This window comes from Hemicordylus capensis, chromosome 2, assembly GCF_027244095.1.
Source record: "Hemicordylus capensis ecotype Gifberg chromosome 2, rHemCap1.1.pri, whole genome shotgun sequence".
NCBI lineage: Eukaryota > Metazoa > Chordata > Lepidosauria > Squamata > Cordylidae > Hemicordylus > Hemicordylus capensis.
The window spans coordinates 95,563,198-95,588,803 of NC_069658.1; the positions used below are offsets into that span (position 1 = coordinate 95,563,198).

The window sequence follows — 25,606 nt, forward strand, 5'->3', positions numbered from 1 at the left end:
GACCATTTTGGAAGCTGCCACACATGCTCAAATGTCCTCTACGAGGCCTGCCAAGGCCTAGGGCCTCACAGGGACCATTTGAGCATGTGCAGTGGCCATTTTAAAAAATACTTTTTAAAAAATGGCTGCCCAAACCAAAATGGCTGCTGTGCATGCTCAAATGACCTCTGCGAGGCCTGGCATGACCTAAGGCCTTGCAGAGGCCATTTGAGCATGTGTGGTGGCCATTTTGTTTTCAGCAGCCATTTAAAAAAATTTTCATTTTAAAAAATGGCGCCCCCTTTCAGGTGGTGCCCGGGGCACGTGCCCTGCCTGTCCAACCCTAGATACACCCTTGTCACTACACCCAATTAGAATGTCACTGTTCTTGATCACAATAATGCTGAACCGGTGCATCAAGAGCAAAGTTTGGCACAAATTCATGCTCAAACTAAACGTATTTTTAAATGAACACAACATGAAAAAGAAACTGGGAATGTTTATCAACTTCCAAGAAAAACACATTTCCTAGCTTCAGAATTGGGAAAAGTCTGAATAAATCTGTTGGCTGTGGTCCAACAGACTCCTTAGGCTCTCACAAGGGATTTTCACTACTTCAGTGGAACTTCTGACATTTTTCTTTGAACAGCAGACCCACACACCATATCACAAACTGCTTTTGAAACTCTCCTCAGTTTCAAAAGAAGCTTGCCAAATGGCATAAGGGGCTGCTGTCTGAGAAAAATAAATTTAAATCACCATGCAACTATTTGCACAGTTGTCTGGATCCTGGCCAATATATTTAAATAAGTGATTAAGTTCCAGCAATTACAGTCTTGGGTCATTATTAATGTATCTTAGATATATCCACTTGAGAAGGCAACACATCACTCTTCTCTCCTATTATGATACTAACAAATAAAATTAACTCAGTAATAAATTTCTTCAGTAATGGAAAAATATGTTTGCAACAAGCATGAGAGTGGATGAAACTATGCTTTATATAAACATAATATTCTGTTATTCTTGGCATCACATTTTATCTTCTCACCATACATAATTCTGGCAGCATATTATATACCCAGCTATAAAGTAAATTATCATAAAACTAAAATCTTGCCTATACTTTCTGAAGGGGAAAGCTAGAATAAACAGAGGCTTTATAGTCTTCTCATTGAAAATTAAAATATTCTTGGCATATTCTTAGACCCAAGACTGGCCTCGTTGTTCAAATCTGATTTATAAAAACTAAGAAATAGGTAAAAGATTGAGGCTTATTAAAAGATCCCCAGTACATTAATATAACTGAAACACACTTATTTTGCTAACTAGATATCTTGATTTCCCCCCTACATGCTAAGCAGCAAAATATCCTCATTATTTAAAAATTATTTCAGTTTTTAACACAATCTGTATTATTTAAACATACAGTGGGTATAGAAAAGAATCACCCCCTTTGATAGACCTTAAATTCTGGTTCCCTTACATCCTGAAATGAAAACACAAAGAAAATTCCCTTCACCAGCTGTACTTATCCAATGCAACCTATAACATACAACTGAAAAACATCACAATTACAGTCCAGAAAAAGTGTCAGAAACAAAAAACAAGAATTACTGAGATTGAAAAAAGATCACCCCCCCCCCAATGTCAATATTTTGTTGAACCACCTTTTGCTTTAATAACAGCCTTGAGTCTGTTGGGATACTTCTCTATCAACCTTGCACATCTAGACGGAGCAATATTTGCCCACTCCTCCATACAGAACTGTTCAAGTTCGGTCACATTGGATGGTAGGTGTTGGTGGACTGCTATCTTCAAATCTCCCCACAGATTTTCTATGGGATTTAGGTCTGGGCTCTGACTGGGCCACATGAGGACGTTCACTTTTTTCTCCTTCAGCCACTGTGTGGTCAATTTTGCTGTGTGCTTTGGATCGTTGTCATGTTGAAAGGTGAATCTTCTGCCCATCCTCAACTGTCTGGCAGAGGGTAGCAGGTTTTCTTCCAGAATCTGACGGTATTTTGCCCCATCCATTTTTCCTTCTACCCTAACGAGAGCCCCAGTCCCTGAGGCAGAGAAACACCCCCACAACAGGATGCTGCCACCTCCATGCTTCACTGTGGGTATGGTGTCTTGTGGATGGTGAGCTGCGTTGGATTTACGCCAGGTGTACTGTTTGGTGTTGAGGCCAAATAGTTCAATCTTGGTCTCATCTGACCATAAGACCTTTTTCCATTTGGCAGCAGAATCTTCAAGGTGCCTTCTGGCAAAGCTCAAACGAGCTTTAATGTGGCCTTTCTTGAGAAGTGGCTTTCTCCTTGCGACCCTCCCGAACAAGCCACATCTGTGGAGCGCTCGTGAAATTGTTGTCACATGCACAGAACAACCACTCTTTGCCATGAAGTCCTTTAACTCCTTCAGAGTGGCCATTGGCCTCTTGGTAACCTCTCTTACAGGTTCCTCCTTGCTCTTCAATCCAGTTTGGAGGGCCGACCGGATCCAGGGAGGATAGCAGTCCACCAACACCTACCATCCAATGTGACCGAACTTGAACAGTTCTGTATGGAGGAGTGGGCAAATATTGCTCCGTCTAGATATGCAAGGTTGATAGAGAAGTATCCCAACAGACTCAAGGCTGTTATTAAAGCAAAAGGTGGTTCAACAAAATATTGACATTGGGGGGGTGATCCTTTGCAATCTCAGTAATTCTTGTTTTTTGTTTCTGACACTTTTTCTGGACTGTAATTGTGATGTTTTTCAGTTGGATATTATAGGTTGCATTGGATAAGTACAGCTGGTGAAGGGAATTTTCTTTGTGTTTTCATTTCAGAATGTAAGGGAACCAGAATTTAAGGTCTATCAAAGGGGGTGATTCTTTTCTATACCCACTGTAAGTTAAACATGAAAGGAATAGAAATAAAATGTGTGGCCCTCAGTTTTTCCACCCACATGTGAGCACTGTAAGATATTCCCCTTAGGGGATGGAGCTGCTCTGGGAAGAGCAGAAGGTTCCAAGTTCCCTCCCTAGCTTCTCCAAGATAGGGCTGAGAGAGATTCCTGCCTGCAACCTTGGAAAGGAGAGCTGGTCTTGTGGTAGCAAGCATGACCTGTCCCCATAGCTAAGCAGGGTCTGCCCTGGTTGCATATGAATGGGAGACTCGATGTGTGAGCACTGCAAGATATTCCCCTCAGGGGATGGAACCGCTCTGGGAAGAGCAGAAGGTTCCAAGTTCCCTCCCTGGCTTCTCTGCGTTAGGGCTGAGAGAGATTCCTGCGTGCAACCTTGCAGAAGCCGCTGCCAGTCTATGTAGAATATACGGAGCTAGATAGTCCAATGGTCTGACTCAGTATATGGCAGCTTCCTATTTTCCTATGAAATAGCTGACACTACAACAACAAATATACATATACCACTTTTCAACAAAAGTTCCCAAAGTGGTTTACACAGAGAGATAAAAAGTAAATAAATAAAGATGGATCCCTGTCCCAAAAGGATTCACAATCTAAAAAGAAACATGAGATGGACACCAGCAACACACACTGGAGGGATGCTGTGCTGGGGCTAGATAGGGCCAGTTGCTCTTTCTGGCCCAATAAAGAAACTGGCTATTCCACTAGCTCTGTTTATCCAGGGGTGCTCTGAACTTGTGTCTTTGAGAAGCAGGCTCCCTGGATGTACAACCGAACACTTTAAGACTGGTCAGAGCTACAAAAAGTAGTTTGTGGTACGTCACTGAAGGGGCTGAGTGTGATGCTCAAGGAGAACTAAAGGCAAGAATTCCACTGAATCAGCACAACTCTAAAGTAGCTTCTTAGATCTCAGCCACTAAAAGCCAAATTCTCACCAAGTACCCTTTTTCTTTCCTTTTCCAACTGAAGCTCCCTGAGGTCTCTTAGAAGCCACTGCTGAGGGCCAAGGGACTTTTGGCAATGGCATGGGATACAGCACGGGGGGCTGCAAGGAAAGGGAGGAGTATCCAGAAACTATGAGTAGAGTAGAAACTAGTTTCTGCTAGTGGTTCTCTTACTGGTTTCCAGGTGTTCTCCACTACAGCCAGTCACACAACAGCAGCTTGTACAAACATTTATATGAACAGAATGAGGGATTTTAACATCAAATACTCGGAATTGTGGAAGAAATTCGTTGCAGGACAGAGGGGGAGCAAGAGAGACTGCTCTGTGGAAGAAAAAAACCCTGGAGAGATATTAATGGGAGAGAAAGCAAAAGCAACGCTGATCACTTAAAGAGGGAGAGATTCAAAATGGCACAGCTATGCCTCCCACTCAGCCAGCCAATCAGATTTGCAATATTGGCTGAAAAAGAAGAGAGGGAGAAGCAAGCTCAAAGCATGGAGAGGCACTTCAGATATGTTTCGGAGCTACCAGCAGCTCATGAGCTACCTACTCCCTCTACCTCTATTCTATTGCATGCAATGCAGTTTGAGTTCTTGGAAGAAGCTAGAGATGGAGATATCTTATCAATGATCTCTCAAATAAGCCATCACAAACATTTTTAACATCTATTATTGTCCTGTGCCTGCATATATGTGGTATTTTGTATTTGAACAAATAGGCAGAATTTTTATATACAATGATCCCATATATATTTCCGTCTTAAAAGTTAGATTAGTATCTCTACAGAAATTCTTGAGGTTAAATCCATTCTGAACATATTAATCATTCTGCTTTATCTTTTTTGACTTGACTCTCACCTACCCTTTTAGCTCTGGGATGTCCTCCAGCAGTAAGTGAAGAAAGTCCTGGAAAAGTTAAAAAAACCCACAACTTAATGCCAACAATTAAGACACTTAACAATATTTTTATAACTTTATTCAGTTTTCACAAAAGCTACAGGGTAGACATACCAATGACATTCCTAAACTTACAGAGACCAGCCACATACGATTACAAAAATAGATCTGAAGAAACAAAACTAGAGTTCTAGCAGCCACTCAGGCAGAAAATAAAACCTTATCCACTATTCTTATCAACTCTTACATCTCTAGATTGCAAAAGCCAAATAACCTAATCACATTGCTAACTATAGCAATCAAAGAATGAAAAAGATTAAATGCTGATACAGTTTTTAAAAACATAACAGATCCATCACCATTTTCCCACCCCTACTAAGTATAAATAAGTGAATATTTCAAAGGTTTAAGTGTCAATATTATAACAACCATGGATATCAAAATGGTTACAAAGCTGGCTATCTTTATTTCCACTGCATTACTCAAATACTGTAATCGCTGGAATAAGGTGTGATTCCTAGACCAGCCTAATTTCTGCCCCACCAAAAAAGGACAACCTGTTTTGTTGCATACCAAATTGTATAAATTATTTCTATTTCATCATTACTGGCTGATATTACTGTTGCCCAGTCCTCAGGGACATATTTTTGGGAGGCACAGTCAACTTCAGAGGGAAGGGATCAAAAATGGTCCCCTCCCCCACCAGGCACTAGTGATATATGACTGTGAATGTCAGCACTGTTGCACAAACAGTGTTGGTCTAATGTGAGCCACTGTCTTACATATTGCAGAGTCAACGGCACACCAAGAGGGATGCAGGCTTGCTGCATCTGCGGCACATACTAGCCTGTCACCGCTCCTAGTGCAAGCAGGGGAGGCTCCGTGCCAATGATCCTGGGCATCAGCGCAGCTGTACCTGACTCCCAGCATTCCCAATGGGAACTGTGCTGCCCTGATGCATGTTGGCATGGAGCTTCCCTCACCTGCACTAGGAGCAGCGACAGTCTAGTAAGTGCTGTGGAAGCAATAAGCCCTCGTCCAGTGTGGGGGCTCACTGCACAGTATGTAACCCACTGGTTTTATCAGCTGACTTTTCAGAAGGTTTATGAGATCACCCGGCATTCTGTGTGTGTGTGTCCATGTGTCTGTGTGTCCCCCATGATCAACTTCACAACACCTGGACCAAAATGAATCAAATCGCATACAGTTGTAGGGACACCTCAAAAGCATCACCACCCCAATCCAAGACGGTAGACGGGTAAACTTTTGAGGCACAAGTGTGCTTAACCGATTTGAACCAAATTTGCTACAGCTGCAGGGACACATAGGGATGCCCAAAAGGCATGGTGTGTGGCAGGAGCGGAGCCAGCCAAGAGGTCGTCTGGGTCCAGCCCTGCCTGGCAGTGTTACAGACCAGGCCTGATTTATACACTAAATATGCTCATTAGCCAGTATACAAAATAGGTCTGGACAAAGTTCTTTTATATTAGTGACCATGTGTTATCTGGATGCAAGGAAGAAAGGAGATCAAACCACTCAAAAGGATTCAATGGGCTTTATTGAGTATAAAGACTGACAACATAATCTAGCAAAGCAGAAAGCAGAACCCTCTATCAATATTAGCAACAGTATTTAAACAGAACATCCTAACCAGTACCAATATACACCTGTGTGCCTAACTAACATATGTGTGTGCAATTAAATCTTCCTAGAGCCTAATACAATTCAGATACAGGCGGGAAAGGGGGGGTTGAGAGAGGCTGAGGGCTGGCATGGTTTGGGGAGATTAGTAGAGGAAAAAGAAGGGGGGGAAGAGAAGGAGGGGGAAAGGATGGAGGGACCCAAAGCTTGTAAAGGAGCAGCATATTTACCAGGATCAGAGACTCGAGCGGAAATCTTTTCAGCTGAGGTCTTTGGCGGAGACAGGAGTTGTTGCAGTGCTCAGATCAGGCAGCTTGGACAGCAAAACTCAGGCATTGATGTAGTTTCTGTTCATGGACAGAATTCCTGCTTTGCCCCGCAGCTTAGCAGCAGAGGCGTAACTAGGGAAAATGGCGCCCGGGGCAAGCATTGAAATGGTGCCCCCCCGCCCCCCCAACATACTACATTATACTTAGGTTTTTCCTCACAAGCGCCTGCCACCGCCGCCAAGCCAGGCCACTGACTGGCCGCCAGGCGCCAGCAAAGCAATGGGGGGGTGCGGGAGGCGCGGAAGGGACCGCTCGTGGGGGAGGGGGCGCCGACACGCTCCCTTGACTGCTGCAGCGCTGCTGCACTGAGCAGGAAACATTTGTATTAACAAAAAATTTTAAAAAAATTAAAAAAAAATTTTTTTGTCATGGCGGCGCCCCCCACGTGACCAGAAAAGATGGCGCCCGGGGCATGTACCCCCCATGCCCCCCCTATAGTTACGCCTCTGCTTAGCAGCAAACTCTGGGATCCTCGTGAGCAGCTTTTGCTGTAGGCAAAAGATTGCTAAACTCTCTGTCTAAAAGCCTCATTCTTATAGTGTATTTCTCTTTGATCTCTCATAGATCTATTCAAAATCTCATCTTCTCCTGGGTCCCCCCAAAAGGTGACAATTCGCTGCTACCTTCTGGACAATGTCTTAATTATTCAGGATATTGGCCAGTCCAGAGAGATCTCTGAATCTTATCTTCTGCAAACTGTGTGCACAGAAGGGGGGGGACATTGCCCACAACAAATCTGCATCTAAGATGCTGCAAATTACATCTTCCCCCAATAGGTGTTAAAAGTCTCAGGAGTTAGTAAGAAAATTAGTTGTGAGACAGCAATTACATTATTTCTTGTATACCTCTTATCGAGTGTGTGATTATATTTAAAGTAACATGAAAAAGGTGTGCGAGACGCTCAATACATTGTAGCATCAGTGATGTAAGATTTAAACTCTACAGGCAGATCTCTGTATGCATTTGGCTATGTTGAACTTCCATGGAGAACAATACAGTTAATCACTGACAAGGATTTAACACTGGCTTCTTTGCAACAGGAAAGGGCGGGGGGGGAATCAGGCCCCTGGCTCCTTCCACAGACACTTGGTAGTCAGTTGCATTTTTGCATATGAGTGGCCCAGGCCTGGCCTTTGTGTTTCTTGCATATCCATTTTAACAACACAATGCTGGATCCCCACCTCCCTTCACAGAGCAGGGAGATCTAGTATGCCAGTTCACCTTAAGTTCAGGTATCATTTCATTTCTTAATATAAAATGAAATCAGACACAGGCCTATATTTCACATACTTCTGGCGTCCATAACAGCAGCCCCTCCAACAACATCCTGTGTGCATCCCTGGAGCCCCCAAGGGGGTGTGCCTCGGGCTCTGGAAGAGCCCCGAACAAACTCCCCATGCCCAGACTACTAAAAGCCCCAAGTGAGTGCTTCCTCATCTTTTTCAGGTAGCGTTTGCTACCTGAAAGCATCTATTTCCCTCTCTCTTCCTCCAGAGAGGGAGAGAAAGGGAGAATAGGTGCTTTCAGGCAGCAAGCGCTGTCTGAAATGACAAGGAAGTGCTGCTTGGGCTCCAATGATCACCCGACATTCTGTCCGTGTGTCCCCCCGCCATCAACTTTGCAACACCTGGACCATATGAACCAAATTGGGTACAGTTGTAGGGATACCTCAACGGCGTAGTTTATGATGATGGTGGACACATAAACCTTTGAGGCACAAGTGGGCTAACCTGTGAACTGCCTAACCGATTCGAACCAAATCTGCCAGGACACATAAGGATGCCCAAATGGCATGGTGTGTCATGATGTCACCCACTCCAATTCAAGATTGCGGCCGTGTGAACATCTGAGGCACAAGCAGACTAATTTGTGAACTGCCTAACGCATTTGAACCAAATTGGGTTCAGCTGCAGTGAATGACACACAGGGACACCTCAATGGCAAAGTGTATGATGATTTCATCTGCACCAATTAAAGATGGTGGACACGTAAACCTTTGAGGTGCAAGTGGGCTAACTTGTGAACCGCTTAACCGATTTGAACCAAAATTGCTGCAGCTGTAGGGACACATAGGGACACCTCAATGGCGTAGTTTGTGATGATGTCTTCCACCCCAATTCAAGATTGGCAGACACGAAAACCTTTGAGGCACAAATGGGCTAACTTGTAAACTGCTTAACCGATTTGAATCAAATTTGGTACAGCTGTAGGGACACATTATTATTATTTATTCGATTTTGACACATAGGGATGCCCTAATGGTGTGATGATGTCATCCACCCCAATTCAAGATGGCAGACACATAAACATTTGAGGCGCAAGTGCACTAACTTGTGGACAGTCTAACCGATTTGAACTAAATTTGCTACAGCTTTATGGACACATAGGGATGCCGCAATGGTGTAGCTTGTGATGATGTCATCCACCCCGATCCAAGATGGTGGATGCATGAACATTTGAGGTGCAAGAGATGTAATTTGTGGACCTTGATTTGAACCAAACTTAGTCCATTTGTAGAGACAGTGAAAGGAAGGTAGGCTGATTAGTTCTTACTAGAATAACTTGTTTATTGTTGTGCTAACAAAATGCCTGCCATTATGATAGATTGAATATGTGTAAAGGAAGTGCCTATATACTGCATTATCAGATCCCCAAGCAGGTACATGTGGAGGCTATACAGCCTGGAGGCTATATTTTGTTCTTGTTCAGGGGCGTAACTACAATTAGGCAGGGGGAGGCTGTTGTCTCGCCCCCCCCCCACCTTGGGGGGGGGCCCTCAGAGGCTCTCCCCCACCCAGCGCCTACCCAATCTTCCTTGTGAAGTCATTTAAAAAATTTTTCTTCTCCTTGTTCTGGCGCCACCCGCTATTTCCTTGTTGTTTGTCTCCGCGAGCTTCGCGCACACGCGAGCAATGGAAGAGACTAAGCTGGGAGAGGGGAGGGCGGAGGAGGCGCCGAAGGGGTTAACCCGCTCCCCTCCCCTGGCCCTGTGAAAGGCAGAACTCCCAACTGCAAGAAGACGCTGCCCACCGTGCGTGAGGATGCCGCAGGAAGGAGGCGGGGCTTGGAGGTGGGACGAATGTATGTAGAGACAGGAAAACGGAGAGAGTACAATAGGATCAGTGATTTTCACTGTAATTGCTCTATAATTGAACCAAATCACGGTATGTCTTCTCTGTTAACAAATTTGCAAGTCTTTCCTTCCTTTCCCACCCCACTCTTTCACCAGTCTGCTATTTTTTAAAGTGTGTGTGTGTTTTAATGAAAGTAACAACGGCTCACAGCCATGCCTGTTTATTATCTTTACATTTGCATTCGCCCTTTGCATTTAAAATACACAAGTGTTGCATAAGGCCAAAATTAATATCATGTTAAAAAAATCATAAAAGCATTAATACATAGCTCAGCCAACTGAAAAAGCAATATATCCAATTAAAGGCTACTAACGGGAGCCAGCGTCCTATAGTGGTTAGAGTGTTGGACTAGGACCGGGGAGACCCGAGTTCAAATCCCCATTCAACCATGGTAATAGCTGGGTGACTCTGGGCCAGTCACTTCGCTCTCAGCCTAACCTACTTCACAGGGTTGTTGTGAAAGAGAAACTCAAGTATGTAGTACACCACTCTGGGCTCCTTGGAGGAAGAGCGGGATATATATGTAATCATCATCACCATCATCATCATCATCATCATCCGTATATTCTGTCCGTATATTCAGTAGCGATATAGCAATGGAGTTTGGACTAGACAAGCGTGCTGCATTAATAATGAACAGAGGGAAAATAACAAAAACAGAAGGAATAAAACTGCCGAATGGAAGCAAGATCAAGAACCTGGAAGAGAAAGAACATTACAAATACTTGGGCATTCTCCAGGCTGATAACATCGCACACACTGAAGTTAAAAGAAAAATTGGAAGTGAATACATCAGGAGAGTCAGAAAAATCCTAAAGTCCAAACTCAATGGTGGGAACATCATACAAGCCATAAACACCTGGGCTATACCTGTTATTAGATACACTGCAGGAATAATAGACTGGACCCAGGCAGAGCTAGAGACGCTAGATCGTAAGACCAGGAAAATCATGACTATCAATCATGCTCTGCACCCCCGCAGTGATGTCGATAGGCTATACCTCCCTCGCAGCTCAGGTGGAAGAGGAATGCTGCAAGTCCATCAAACAGTAGAGGAGGAGAAAAGAGGCCTTGAAGAATATATAAGGGACAGTGAAGAAGATGCACTTCAAATGGTCAAGAACGCGAAACTATTCAATACCAATGAAACAAAACAGGCCTACAAGAAAGAACAAGTCAAGAACCGAGCAGAAAAATGGAGAAAAAAGCCCCTGCATGGTCAATATTTGCACAATATAAGTGGAAAATCAGACATCACCAAGACCTGGCAATGGCTTAAGAATGGCAACTTGAAGAAAGAAACAGAGGGTTTAATACTGGCTGCACAAGAACAGGCACTAAGAACAAATGCAATAAGAGCAAAAGTAGAAAAATCCACAACAAACAGCAAGCGCCGCCTTTGTAAAGAAGCAGATGAAACAGTGGACCACCTGATCAGCTGTTGTAAGAAGATTGCACAGACTGACTACAAACAAAGGAATGACAAGGTAGCAGGGATGATACACTGGAACATCTCCAAAAAATACAAGCTACCTGTAGCCAAACATTGGTGGGACCATAAAATTGAAAAAGTTGAAGAAAATGAAGTTGTAAAAATATTATGGGACTTCCGACTACAAACAGACAAACATATGCCACACAATACACCAGATATCACTGTAGTCGAGAAGAAAGAAAAAGAAGTCAAAGTAATCGACATAGCAATACCAGGGGATAGCAGAATAGAAGAAAAAGAAATAGAAAAAAAATCACCAAATACAAAGATCTACAAATTGAAATTGAAAGGCTGTTGCAGAAGAAGACCCAAATAATCCCAGTGGTAATTGACACCCTGGGTGTAGTTCCAAAAGACCTTGAAGAGCACCTCAACACCATAGGGGCCACAGAAATCAGCATCAGCCAATTACAAAAAGCAGCTTTACTGGGAACAGCCTATATTCTGCGACGATATCTATAACCATTGACAATAAAATTCAGCCATCCCAGGTCCTTGGGAAAGACTCGATGTCTGGATAAAACAAACCAGTCAGTAACACCTGTCTGACTGTGTAAACAAGAAATAATAAAAAAGTCTTAAGTGATTAAAACTCTTTTTACTTGGCACTGGGAAAAACTATACTCTAGGACTTGATTCTAAGTAAACATGCTTGTGCTGCACAGGATGTTTAGAGGCATACACACATCCCTCCCTACTTTCATAAGATAGGTGGAGTAAAACTTTGGATATTTGTATTTTTTATTTACCAGCTGACATTCAGCCTAAATTATTAATTAGTCCTACTAGAACTGAGACAAGTTAGCCATGACTGATTTCATCATGAATTTCATGGCACAGTGTATGTGTATGTATGGTTTATTTCGGCCCAAGGCCAGCATAATGGCACAGTGGGGAAATAACTTGCCTACGGAGTTACACACTTTTGTAACTTTTAAAACTTTTGTTGGGATGTGTGCAATGATTATTGTGCTTCATTTGATACTGTTTTAGGTTGGGTCTGTTATGCACACTTTGTAACTGGGATATGTGCAATGATTAAAGTTCTTGTTCTGTTGTATTAGTTGGTTCTGTTATGCACACCTTGTAACTAGGATATGTGCAATGATTAAAGTTCTTGTTCTGTTGTATTAGTTGGTTCTGCTTTCGTGTTATCTATACCTTGCAACTAGTTGGGATAGTTAGCAGAGACATTGGGCCAGAGGAAGGAGAGGTAAGCGGTGACGGCGGGGGAGGGCATTTAAGAATCTTGTCTCGGGGCCCACTCCAACCTAGTTACGCCCCTGTTCTTGTTGTAACACTGTCCCAATGTGCTTTATTTTTGCCATAGGAATGAATGGGATCCATCACTTGTATAGAAGAAATACTTTTATGTAATATTTCAATAATATTTCTGCACTTGGAGACACCATTGCAGTATGGGGCTAAGTCTGCTCCATGCTCTGATCTTAGTTACTGAGAATGAAGCCTGATTCTACCTGCAAAGCCCTGCCTTCTTCCTATGTTTGGCTGCATCCTGGGTTCTATTTCTTGGTCATACAAAAAATGTGATGGAATGTTTGGAGAGTAGATGCACACACAAACAAACTTTCTTTGGATACAACCCTCTGTCATTAACAATGATCTGATTTAAATCTGCTTTACAGAGACAATTCTTTGACATTATGGCATGAATCCTGTTATTCTGTGCTATTTGTTCCCTTTTAAATTCACTAATACAGTAATTCAAATATAATAACATTCAATTATATGTCTCTTTCTCTGCATTATATACATATAAATGTCATGCACACACATATAATTGAATGTTATTGTATTTGAATTACTGTATTACTGAATTTAAAAGGGAACAGAGAACACTGAATGCCAAGATTCACACCATAATGTTAACAAATTATCTCTGTAAAGCATATCAGATGATTGCTAATGGCAGAGGGTTATATCCCAAGGAAGTTAGTCATGATGATAAAGAACCATTGAAATCAATGAGACGTGTTAGTGTAATTTATTTAATTAATTTAAATGGACCTTAGTCTGACTAACTTGGTTTGGCTACATCCCAGATAGTTACTACATTTTTTTTATTTTTTTATTTTTTCCTCAGTTGTGTCAAAGGTATTATATAGTTTCACTTCATTTCTCAGTGATCAAAATACATCACTATAATACACTTTCCTGTTGGTAGTCTCATGGAAAAAATGAATGGGTTATACTTGAAACTGACTCAAACAACCACAACAATAACAAAAAATGTTGTCAAAATAAAGTACAAAGGCAATAACCAGGTTTTTCTGTCTGGTGAATTTCTGAATTCCTGGGGGGAAAGATTTCAATTTTTCAGGCATGGAGTTCCAAGAAAATTGAGCTGTATCAATTCTTACCTATCCTTATCGTGAACAAATTAAACGAATATTGTGTTATTCTCACATTAAACATTCACTTGAATCCACTTGAATTAAACATCCACTCCATGCAGTTACCAAAATACTTTGCAATAGCATACAAATCACTTAAAATTGAGTTTTTAGAAGATTTTCAAACATGAATACGTATTTTTAAACATAAACATCAGTTTTAGAAAGCCTGACTATATATTTGACACACAAAAGTATACTCTCAAAAAGCAACACAATATTACAGCTTGTTTTTTAAGAAGAGTTACAATGAGAAAATTAAAGTCTGCAAACAATCTGATCCCCAAGGTATTCATTTTTCACCACCAAACTAAACACCAAGTTTAACTGCACTAGTAGAATCAGAAACTCATACTCATTTCTAATTATTTATAGTAACCAACACTCTATTCATTACACAAATTTCATCAAAAGGTGTTATTCAGTGAATTCTCTCACAGAAACCAGAATGGACTATTCAAAAGAAAAAAAATCCTGCCCTGAGATTCCAGACTTTCTTGCTACTTCAACTAAAATAAACAAAAACTACTATTAAAAACATACTGAGCATGCAGTCAAATGAAGGCAAGGGGGGGACGGACTGATTAATGTTTCACATGTGAAGTCATTTCCTTGCACCTGTGGCTCAGATCTAGGAAAAATACTACAAATGCCACTGGAAACAAGGCTAGTATTCACAATGCAAGCAATTATTTATACTTTAGATGTTATACTCTCTTCTTCATACTTTTAAATGCTGGGAATCTGTCCCATTATTTTTTACGGTGTGGAAGAATACCAAACTTTAAAACTTGTTAATCCTTTTATTTATTCTACATCTCATATTCACTTAAATATTCATATTCATATTTATGCTACGAAACACATAAACTCTGCATTTGCAGCAGAATTTGTATAGGTTGGTGTATGTGTGTATATATTATATACACAGGTATGCCAACTAATCATAATTAAATCTACTTTAAGCCTCAGAATTTCTTTACTAGAAATAATTGGCTATAACCTTGCCCATAGCACAACAAAGATGTTATATTACAAAATGGCGCTTGTGCATGACCAAACAATTGTCACCACAGATTTGCAGTAGACAAGATATAGACTTGACAACAGTCTGGCTGACATCCAGACTAACGCTGTGCTAATGCACTTTCTTGCACACTCACAAAGTCACGTAGCTGAGCAGATGCTCAAAGCTGCACGATCACTTGAGGTCTCAGTCCGTTTGTGCAACACTGGCAGGAGATGCATCATTCCCTGCAGCACATATGGACTGAATAAGAGATGGCACAGATGGAGGCACACCACAGTTGCAGAAGTGCACCCTGTTGCATCAGTACAACACTAGCCTGGAAAACAAGCTCCCAGCTTAGCAAAACTAACTCGTACAATATCCTTGCAGTCTGGATGTCAACTAGGTTTAAGCAGAGGCACCATTCCCAATGGACCTTGGGGCAAATGTCTGTGTGCCCCGCTGTCCTGGAGGCCCCCACCAGTGCCAAGAATCTCCTTTCCCCACCAGAGATTCTTCTCTGGCTCACTGTCTCCTCCACTCTGGCAGCACAGGTGGGGTCTCCACGGCCCGCAGGCAGCCTACCGCTCCTCCCCACACCTGATCATCAGCTGTTCCATGGGTAGGCAGGACTTCTGAAAGTAGAGTGCTGTGCTCTCTCCTTGCCTCCCTGGGAAGCTCTCCAGCAGCAGAGCTGGAGTCAGAGAGGCCTGTGCTGCTCAGTGCACACCCTCTGCCCTGCTACTGTCTCCTTGGTGCTTGTGCCTGCCTGAAGAAGAGCCATGAAACTCTGGAGAAGGCAAGTGTGGGGGACTCTGTGGCTTGTGTGGTTTATTCCCCCACCCTTGTATATTTATAGAGTGGCTTGGTTTTGTAATTGGACACAGGTATAGGGCAGGGTGGCAGGACTTGGTGTATTGGATTTGAAGTGGATCGGACAATTTGCTGATTAATGAATTTTTGAATTTTAAAAAAACCACCCAAAAATTCATTAAAAATCAGCAACTTCGATTTTGTGTCATCTTCGTTTCAAGGCATAAAATTACCAAATCTCCTGGAACTGAAGCCCTCCCCATTCCTTGGCCCATCATTCCTCTATCACCCCCATCTCAATCAATCTTCCCTTTGCCTTCATAAAAAAGGGTAACACACCCCACTTTTATGCCCAGCCCTTTAGATATCCAGGAATGGCTTAGCATAGGGCTTTTAAATTGGACACAAATGTAAGACAAAATGGCAGGACTTTATTTTGAAGCAGATTAGTCAATCCGTTGGTTTTTAATGATATTTTTTAATTTTAAAAAACTTCAAAAAGTTCTACAAGTGGCTTGTTTCATGACAGAAAATTACACGAACTCCTGGAACTGAAGTGCTCCCCCATCCCCGATCATCCGTCCACCCCCATGTGGAGGAAACCTGCCATTTGTCTTTACAGAATAGGCTAAAGGACTCAATTTCTGCTCCCACCTCGGGCTTTGAAATTGGGCACAGATGACAGACAGGATGGCAGGACTCTTCTGTTTTTTATTTCAGAGAAATCAGTCGATCCTGTTGTTTTAATTGAATTTTTTTCCTGCTGCAGTGAAGCTGCCAGAACAAGTTATACTATCTGTAGTGTACTTCACACCTAGTGAAAGTGGAACTATTAACATCCAAATAAACAAACAACAATTTTCCCCCACCACCCACAAATGCACTTTGTTTAAGTTGGTTTGTGATCCAGAGGGTCTGCATGGGAACTGTGAAGCAAGGAGCATGTGTTGTGGTTTTAATGTTTGAATTCATTGGCATGATGAAACAAGGATTTGGCCTATGTTTATATATATGGAGGAATGGACTAGTTTTCTGTTGCTTCCTAGGGCATGACTAGAAGCAATGGGTTGAAATTACCAGGGAGCAAAGAGGGTCCTCATAAGGCCATTAGGTTCAAGCTCTAACATTACCTGGCTGCACCCCTGGGTTTAGCTAGCTAAACTGAAAGTCAGAGTGGAACTTTTTACCAGCTTCACTGAATTCTGTCTCAGTACACAACAAAGCTGAGAGTATAAAATTCACTGTAGACTGGATCTGAAGAAAGAGTTTGAGAACTCTGCTGTGGCAGGTTTCGCTCAAGTCAAGACTAAGGATGTCTTCAAAAGGAACAAAAGAATACCTTTTAGACACAAATAGGACACTTGAGATTATTAATAACTAGGGATGTGTGAATCGATTCAGGTATAAAATGATTTGTACCCAAATCTACTTGTTTTGGGCAATTTGTGGACAAAACAAATCACCCCTGTGCTAGCTGGCCTGATTCGGGTCCAAAACAAATCACCCAGTTTTCGGACCTGAAAACTTTATAGCAGAAGAGAATAGTTTTAAGATGGAATGCCCATTATGACCAAATGTTAGTCTTTATTTAATTGTGCAGATAAAGGAAATTTTTTTTAAAAGACATAGATCAGCATCCTTTCTAAAAATGACCTAAAACTGTTCAGGTTACCCCATAATAGTATGTCAAAGATAGTGAAAGTGTTCCAGGACATGATCACTCAAAATCTTAAAACTGCAGCACAAAATGGATGGATGTTATGGTGGGAAGTGCCTTCCTCAATGTCTCTTTATTTTGTTCTAATGCTCATCATCATAACTTTTTGTATGAGTGTCCTGCAATTGCAATACCAAACAAAAGACCACTACTTCTCATTGAGGAAAATTTCAAAACTGAGTATAAGAAATCTTTAATAAAATTAAAAGTAAGAAACAAAAATCTAAGTAACAAAACAAAACAAAAAGCAGACCAGTTTTAAAAGTCTGGTTTGTAAACATTTGCCTCTGGGATAGGAGCAAGAATGAAAAGTTTCATCTGGTCAGAGAACAGCTGGATAGTTTATAAACCCACATTTCGCAGCAGGCTGCTGGGGCACAAGAGAAAATGACTAGTAGATTAGCAACTCTACTGTAACATGACCGTACTATGATGACTAATAGCCTTATGAGCACACATCTTCCAACATTTTGCAATATTTATGCAATTTGCTAAGCAAATTGATTTCATGTCAGGCTAGCAGATCTGACTGAAGCAAATTGAATTCTCTTACCCTATCCAATGGTTTTCATGTAAGTGAAATAATGCAATTGTAGACTTGTTTTTAACCATACTTCGCAGGCAGGAAGTCCCACTGAACTCAGTGAAACTTACAGCAAAATAAATACATTTCTGAATGGGTTGCAAACACTGCCACCATTATAATTTTGGTAACCTTCTCTGAGAAACGTCTTCCCCTCTAACTGGTATTTAGGCAATACTAACAAAGAAGATGTCAGTATGACAAGACAGAACACTGAGCCACTGTGGGCTGAGTACACAAGATGGGAGTGAGATTGTTTTATCATAAGGCTGTCATCTTACGCTCATCTTCCCCCCTTACTCATATATTGGTAGCAGCCTGACAGTGGATGGGTCCTCTCCCTCTCTCCCTGCCAGGTCTTTAACAATAGCAGTTTAGCAGTGCCAGTGCAGGGAACTTGACTGGGGGAGGGGGCTTCGGGGTCAACAGTGTGCCTCCATACATTCCACACACAGAAGCCTTTTGTCTCCCACTCCTGCAAGGGCCTGCTGAACGTGGTGTGAAGGAAGATGGAGGCCAAGTTGTGCTGGGGGAAGGAAAATGCCTGTCTTAATGTCATTAGTTTCACTCATTCCCATTAACATGACACTACCCAAAATGATTCAAGTAATATCTTAAGTACCAGGCTCCAGATAAGTAGTCACGAAGCCTCCTCTAATTCCCCTGTATAAATACATTTTACTATTCACATCTTTCTATGAAGTAATAGCTTTACAATTTTGACTTTACATAGGCAACATGATGCGTAGCCTTCTGGTGACAGAAGGAGGGCTGAGAGTCCACAACACTGTAGTGAACCAGTGAACTGGATAGAGGTGGAGGAGCAGCACCTTTTGCATCTGTACCTTCCCTCTAAAGCCCTTTCAACTGCTATAAAACTGATCCTGAAGGTCACACAGCCCTCAGGAACAGATTTATATAAGCTGAAAGGGCTTCTGGAGAGAGGAGAGAGAGGAGAAAATCTGCCCCCCCCCGCCATACCCAATCTGATGCAGAAGAAGCCTTCAAGTGCAAGGATGCTGAAGGCTTCTTGCAGACCCACAGCCCTCCTCCTGTCACTGAAGGGCTGGGCATGATACTGAAACATCTTTTTCTTTCTTTTCCCACAAGACTTAAGTATCTGCACTCTCTTTTTGCTTTGCAAATTGGCCTGTGATGGTCTTGTCTTTCAGCGTCTGCCTACCCATTTTGTTTCATTTTCATGTGGTGTAAACGTCTAACCATCTTATTTTACTTTAATGTGGTACTATGGATAAAGTGTTGGGCATAGATATGGGATATGCAAGCTGAAGTCCTAACTTAGATATGAATCTCACACAGATGGATTTATAGCAAACTAGATGTTACAGCAGCAAGATCCTTTATGTTGGAATGCAGATTGTGTGGAATTCTTATAAAGTGGAGGTTGCAGGGCGGGGGATCAGCATTTATAAGAATTTGATGTCAACCAAATTTTGACACCACGGCTACTGCCATCATATCTAGCTTGCCTCTGAGGCAAGACACTATACTGCAGATTAAATGTCATGCACTGGAGAGAGGAAAGGTTCATGGGGACAGGGAGAGCCTTCACCACTTGGGCATGTCCTGGGCAAAAAAGAAGGTGAATATATGATAACCAAGATAACTGGTCACAAGCAAAGTCACAGCCAATATGAACAGGAACCAATGTGATGAGTTATTGGAAGAAAATATATGGATAAATAGAAATTATGCAATTGAGCTGTTTGAAAAGCAACTGAGTGCCATCAGTAGAGGTCTGAACAGTAAACCAGATTTTCCTTACTCCTCTCCTTTCTCAAGGCTCTTTTGGATGCTTACCTGTACATGGCCAAGGTTCAAACAGGACAATATTCTGGCATCTCTTGGAGATGTTTTTATTTGAACCCAGTTTGTTCATCTTTCAGGGGGATGAAGCAGGACTCACAAGGTATGGAATGAGTTCAGATAATTACTAGGATTCTATAGAAGTAGTTCTATGGAGGATATATGTCAGAAGCCCTGGTTATTGTGGTAAATGTCTGAGTAAAATTCTGAGAACATCTGGGGGTACTTTTGGCATCCATGTACAATCTGCCTGAGAACTCTGAATATCATTGTCATTCTTACTAGGTTAAAAGAGCCCATGCTGTCAAATGGGGCTGGTGTATGGCACTATAACTTACCTTATCAGGCTGTCGGGAGAGAAATAAATAACTGTGAAGTTCTTTGCACTCGTCAAGAATTATTAGCAAATGTATACAAAAAATCAAGTTTGCATTTATCTATAACTGCTTTTCTTTGAGCAGTTCTCTGTGTAGACACACACAAAGCTATTGTGCATGTGCAGATCATAAGTGGGACTGCAAAGAAACCACAAAGGAGAATATTTACTCTTTGCCTTCATTTTTTAAAAAGGGGTATAGTGGTTACCTTTGCTCACATCTTCAGGAAGGGTACTATCCCCCTCCTTCCCTCTCTCAGTTTGTGGACCCACCCACCCCACACATCTGCTATATTATTTAACTTTGATATACCATTCCAGTCTATCTGCTTTTTCATAAATATGGGAACTAGAATAGAGACAGTAAAGGCCAAAATGATCATGAGTTCAGACTAGTTCCTTATCCGAAAATAGGTAAAAGATTTTAGGATTTTTTAGTTTAGAATAAAGGCAACTGGCAGAGTAAGACATAGATTTATAAAATACAGTAATTATCAGTGTGGATAGAAATACATCTATCTGCCTTTCTTATAGTACTAGACCTGAGGTCACTATATAAAATAGATTGACAGTAGGCTCAGGACAGACAATGCAGAATACACTTATGGAAGCCATTACCATCGGCTCATGATAAGGTTCAACTGCTGAAGCTAAAACTAAAGGAGTTCAACATGGAGCTATGCCTGGATGGTAGACCACTTGGGAACCATATGTAAGTCTCTCTAAGTTCCTTGGAGGAAAAGCTAGGTGAAAGTAAAACAAAACAAACAGCTTTATGAGATATGATGACAACCACTGGCTTAGATGGCTTTAAATCAAAATTATAAACATTCTTAGAGAACAGAAATATCAAAAGCTTATAATCATGATGGTTAAATGGAACCCTCTTGTTCATAGGCAGTATACCTGTGAGTACTAGTATGCTTTCATGTCATGTTGAACAGGAACTCATGATTTCATGTTCAGCTCATAAGCTTCCAACAGTTGACACCTGACAGAAATAGAATGCTGGACTAAACTGACTTTGCTCTGGTCCAGTAAGGAACATTATATATTCCAAATATTTACTTGTAAAATCCATCTTAATTCTAACAACATAAGCGCTACTAAATTTTGCAAAGATTCAAATGTTGGTTTTAATTTTAAAAATCAGCTCATAAAAGTATACTGTAGCGGGGAGGGGGAGCCCATGTTTTTGCCAGGGGGTTCTGATATATATTTCTAGGTCTGGTTGTAATTTGTGATTGTTTAGCAAAGCACCAAGAGGAAGATGCCCACTCCAGTTACGAAGTAGTGCAAAGCCTTATTGTTACAGTTAGTCAAGAACAAGCATGGAGATTGTAGTGCAGTATAAAGTAAGTAAGATTTATTACGTTAAGTACATTTGAGATAGGAACAACTTATCCAAACTATGAGCTATATATTGAATAAGAGGAGGGGGGAGAGAGATGCTCCCATCTGAAGAAGGAAGAGGGGAACAGCTTGGGTGGGGCACTGACTGTCTTTTGCTTCTGCCCACCTCTTCTCCAGGTGTGTTACATCTCCTGGGCTGCTGCTGAGCTGGGGCTTCTGCCACTATATAGGGCAGGCTGGCCCAGGGCTTGGGGAAGAAGAAGGAAGAGGGGAACAGCTTGGGTGGGGCACTGACTGTCTTTTGCTTCTGCCCACCTCTTCTCCAGGTGTGTTACATCTCCTGGGCTGCTGCTGAGATGGGGCTTCTGCCACTATATAGGGCAGGCTGGCCCAGGGGCGCAAGCCTCTTGGTGCGAGCTGAAGGGCGAGAGCACAAGGGCTCTCAGCTGTGGGGCGAGCTGCCTGGGGGCTCAGAAGATCTCTCTCCTCTGCCTGAAGATCCGTCTTCCCTTAATCGAGAAGCTAGCAGGAGTCTATATAAGCCTGGTTTTGGTTTTTATTAAGCCAAGTGGCCGTGGTGTGTTAGTCTGGGGGTATGTGTGTGGGAGAGCGAAAAAGTGGGTCTGGAGTGGGGGCGGCAATATCACGGGTAGCGGGCAGAGGGAGGTATGGCGGTGGGAGTTGGGCAGGCCGTTACAGGGGAAATCGGTCCAGGCAATTGAGACCTGTTCCTTTTTCCGGCCCTTCTCCCAACCCTCTGACCCTAGGGAGCTCTGAGAACACTCCTTCGAGGATTAGGGTGCTGCTGCTGAATGCCAGGTCAGTTAACGCAAAAACATCTCTCATCCACGATCTGATTGTGGATGAGCGTGCTGACCTGGTATGTGTGACGGAGACCTGGTTGGATGCGCTGGGCGGGGTTGGTCTCTCTCAGCTTTGTCCTCCAGGTTTCCAGATCGTGCAGCAGCCCTGCCTCGAGGGTCGGGGAGGAGGCGTTGCAGTCATCTTTCGTGAGACTCTTCCGGTTTCCAGGTGCCCGGTCAGGCAATCTCAGAATTTCGAGTGTTTGTCCTTGAGGGTGGGCCTCCGAGATAGGCTGGGGATTCTGCTGGTGTACCGACTACCCCGCTGCACTTCAGTCTCCCTACCTGAGCTGGCGGGGGTGGTCTCGGAGGTGGCTTTGGGTTCCCCCAGGCTTATTGTTTTGGGGGATTTCAATGTCCACGCCGAGGCCCCCCTAGTGGGTGCGGCTCAGGATTTCATGGCCTCCATGGCAACCATGGGCCTGTCTCAATTGGTATCGGGCCCTACCCACGTGGCAGGACACACTCTGGATCTGGTTTTTGCCAACCGGGAAATAAATGATCTGGAGGTGGGGGAATTTGAGACCACTCCCTTGTCATGGACAGATCATCACCTGGTGGGGTTTAGTTTGACTGCTCCGTCTGCCCTCTGCAGGGGTGGTGGGCCGATTAAGATGGTCCGCCCCCGGAGGCTTATGGAGCCGCTTGGATTTCAGACGGCCCTCAGGGAGTTTCCAGTGTCCAGAGCTGGTGACCCTGTCGAGGCCTTGGTTGATCTCTGGAATGGAGAGATGGCCCGGGCTGTTGACACAGTTGCCCCCAAGCGCCCTCTCCGGCTTGGTGGAGCCCGTTCTGCTACTTGGTTTTCCTTGGAGCTTAGGGCGATGAAGCAACTCGGACGACGGCTGGAGCGACGCTGGAGGAAGAGTCGTCACGAATCCGATCGAACACGGGCTAGAACCCATTTTAGGGACTACGCCGTGGCGGTGGGGGCGGCGAAGAAATGTTTTTTCTCCGCCTCCATTGCGTCTGCTCAGTGCAGGCAAACAGAGCTGTTTCGTGTGGTGAAAACATTGCTCCACACATCCCCCCGGACAATGGGGGAGGAGCCATCTACGGCTCTTTGTGATTGGTTTGCCTGTCGCTTTGCAGATAAAGTCGCTTGCATCCGTGCTGACCTGGACTCCAGAGTTTTGGCAGTTCCGGCAGACGTGCCTCTGGTACCATCTGGTCCCGTTGTTTTGGATTCTTTTCGGTTGGTGCGGCCTGAGGATGTGGACAAGATCCTGGGCAGTGTGTGGGCGACTTCGTGCGCTCTTGACCCTTGCCCTTCATGGCTAATAAAAGCTGCCAGGAAGGGGACAGGCAGATGGCTGGAGGTGATCGTTAATGCTTCGTTAAGGGAGGGCAGGATGCCATCGTGCCTTAAGGAGGCGGTAGTAAGACCTCTATTAAAAAAGCCCTCCCTTGATCCCTCCAACCTGGACAGTTATAGACCTGTGTCTAACCTTCCCTTCTTGGGCAAGGTGATGGAGCGTGTGGTGGCGTCCCAGCTGCAGAGGGTCTTGGATGATACGGATTATCTGGACCCTTTTCAATCTGGCTTCCGCCCCGGGTATGGGACTGAGACTGCCTTGGTTGCTCTAGTGGATGACCAACGCCGGGAACTAGACAGGGGGAGTGCGTCCCTGTTGGTTCTGCTGGACCTCTCGGCGGCGTTCGATACCATTGACCATGGTATCCTTCTGGGCCGCCTCTCGAGTATGGAAATCGGAGGCACTGCGTTGCAGTGGTTCCGGTCCTTTCTTGAGGGGAGGGTCCAGAAGGTGGTGCTGGGGGACTACTGCTTGGCCCCGTGGCTGTTGGCCTGTGGGGTCCCGCAGGGATCGGTCTTGTCCCCCATGCTGTTTAACATCTACATGAAGCCGCTGGGAGAGGTCATCCGGGGATTTGGACTGAGTTGTCAGCAATATGCGGATGACACTCAGCTCTATCTCTCCTTGTCATCTGATCCTAGGGAGGCGGTGGATGCCCTGAATCGGGGGCTGGAGGCCGTGATGGGGTGGATGTGGGCTAACAAACTGAAATTGAATCCGGATAAGACAGAGGTACTGTTGGTCAGTAGGAGAGCCAATCGGGATGAGGAGATTTTACCGGTTCTGGATGGGGTTGCACTCCCCTTGAAGGAGCAAGTACGCAGCTTGGGGGTACTACTGGACCCGGCTCTGCTTTTGGAAGCTGAGGTGGAGGCGGTGGCCAGGGGTGCCTTTGCACAGCTTCGGCTGGTGCGCCAGCTGCGTCCCTTTCTCGAGAAGGCAGATCTGGCCACGGTTACCCACGCCTTAGTCACGTCGCGGTTGGATTACTGTAACGCGCTCTACGTGGGGCTGCCCTTGAAGAATATCCGGAAACTGAAGTTAGTGCAAAACGCGGCAGCGAGGGTGTTATCTGGAGCTGCCCGTTGGGAACATATCACCCCCATTTTGAAAGAGCTGCACTGGCTGCCGGTTCGTTTCCGGGTCCAATTCAAGGTGCTGGTTTTGACCTTTAAAGCCCTTAACGGTTTGGCCCTGGGGTATTTGAGGGACCGCCTGCTCCCAAGGGTTGCTGCCCGCTTGACAAGGACATCTGAGGGGGCCCTGCTCCGGGTGCCGACAATGAGGGAGGCCCGGCTTTCGTGCACTCGGGACAGGGCCTTCTCTGTTGCTGCCCCTAGACTCTGGAATGCTCTCCCGGTGGCCATTCGTTCCTCAGACTCCATCACGGCTTTTAGAAAGCTTTTAAAGACTTGGCTTTTTACCCAGGCTTTTACATGATCGTTTTTACTGCGGCTTCTCTGTTTTTATCTGTTATCTGTTGTCATGTTTTTATGCTTGTTTATATGTTTTTAGCTTGATGTTTTTATTGCTTGATGTTTTTACTGCTTTTATTGTATGTTTTAATTTTTGTAAACCGCCTTGGGGTTTTCTTTTAACGAAAGGAGGTATAGAAACGCAAAAATAAATAAATAAATAAAATCTGCTCTCCAAAGAGAAAGGAAGTAGAACTGACTCACTACAGGAAATACCTGAGAAGTCAAGGCACGGGTCATACCACAGTGTATTGGGGGCTGAGTTACATTATAAAATACATGATGAATAAGGAAGCTATCAGCCATTGCACAGTAAGGGTGTGCAATTCAATTCACTGTCAGTAGTGTAGGTACTCGCCTGCTGTCAAACTCCATGTGCTTTTGTTTACAAACAGAAGCACATGGCTGGGGAATGATGTCATGGTGCCCATATGGGGTGCTGACAACATGGGAGTTGTCAAAATGTTCTTACATCCCCGGAAATGGTCAAATAAGGGGCTTACGTCACAGGAAATGGTCAGAGGAGAC

The 25,606-nt window shown here is 43.6% G+C and overlaps 1 protein-coding gene across 8 annotated transcripts in view; it reads right to left on the bottom strand.

Annotated features, from left to right (window-relative positions):
• Positions 1–25,606, bottom strand: part of AOPEP (aminopeptidase O (putative)) — a 340,341-nt gene that overhangs the window by 173,898 nt on the left and 140,837 nt on the right. For 6 of the 8 annotated variants that reach the window (XR_008316388.1, XM_053297172.1, XM_053297170.1 and 3 more), the window contains exon 10: positions 4,699–4,742. The exons of 1 other annotated variant lie outside the window; for it this stretch is intronic. Coding sequence is in view for 6 of the 7 variants with exons in the window: in XM_053297172.1 (XP_053153147.1) it covers positions 4,699–4,742 (44 nt within the window). In the remaining variant the exon portion in view is untranslated. Of the gene's footprint in view, positions 1–4,698; positions 4,743–10,372; positions 10,459–25,606 lie in introns of those variants that run through there. One more of the 8 variants, XM_053297174.1, reaches the window with a different exon arrangement.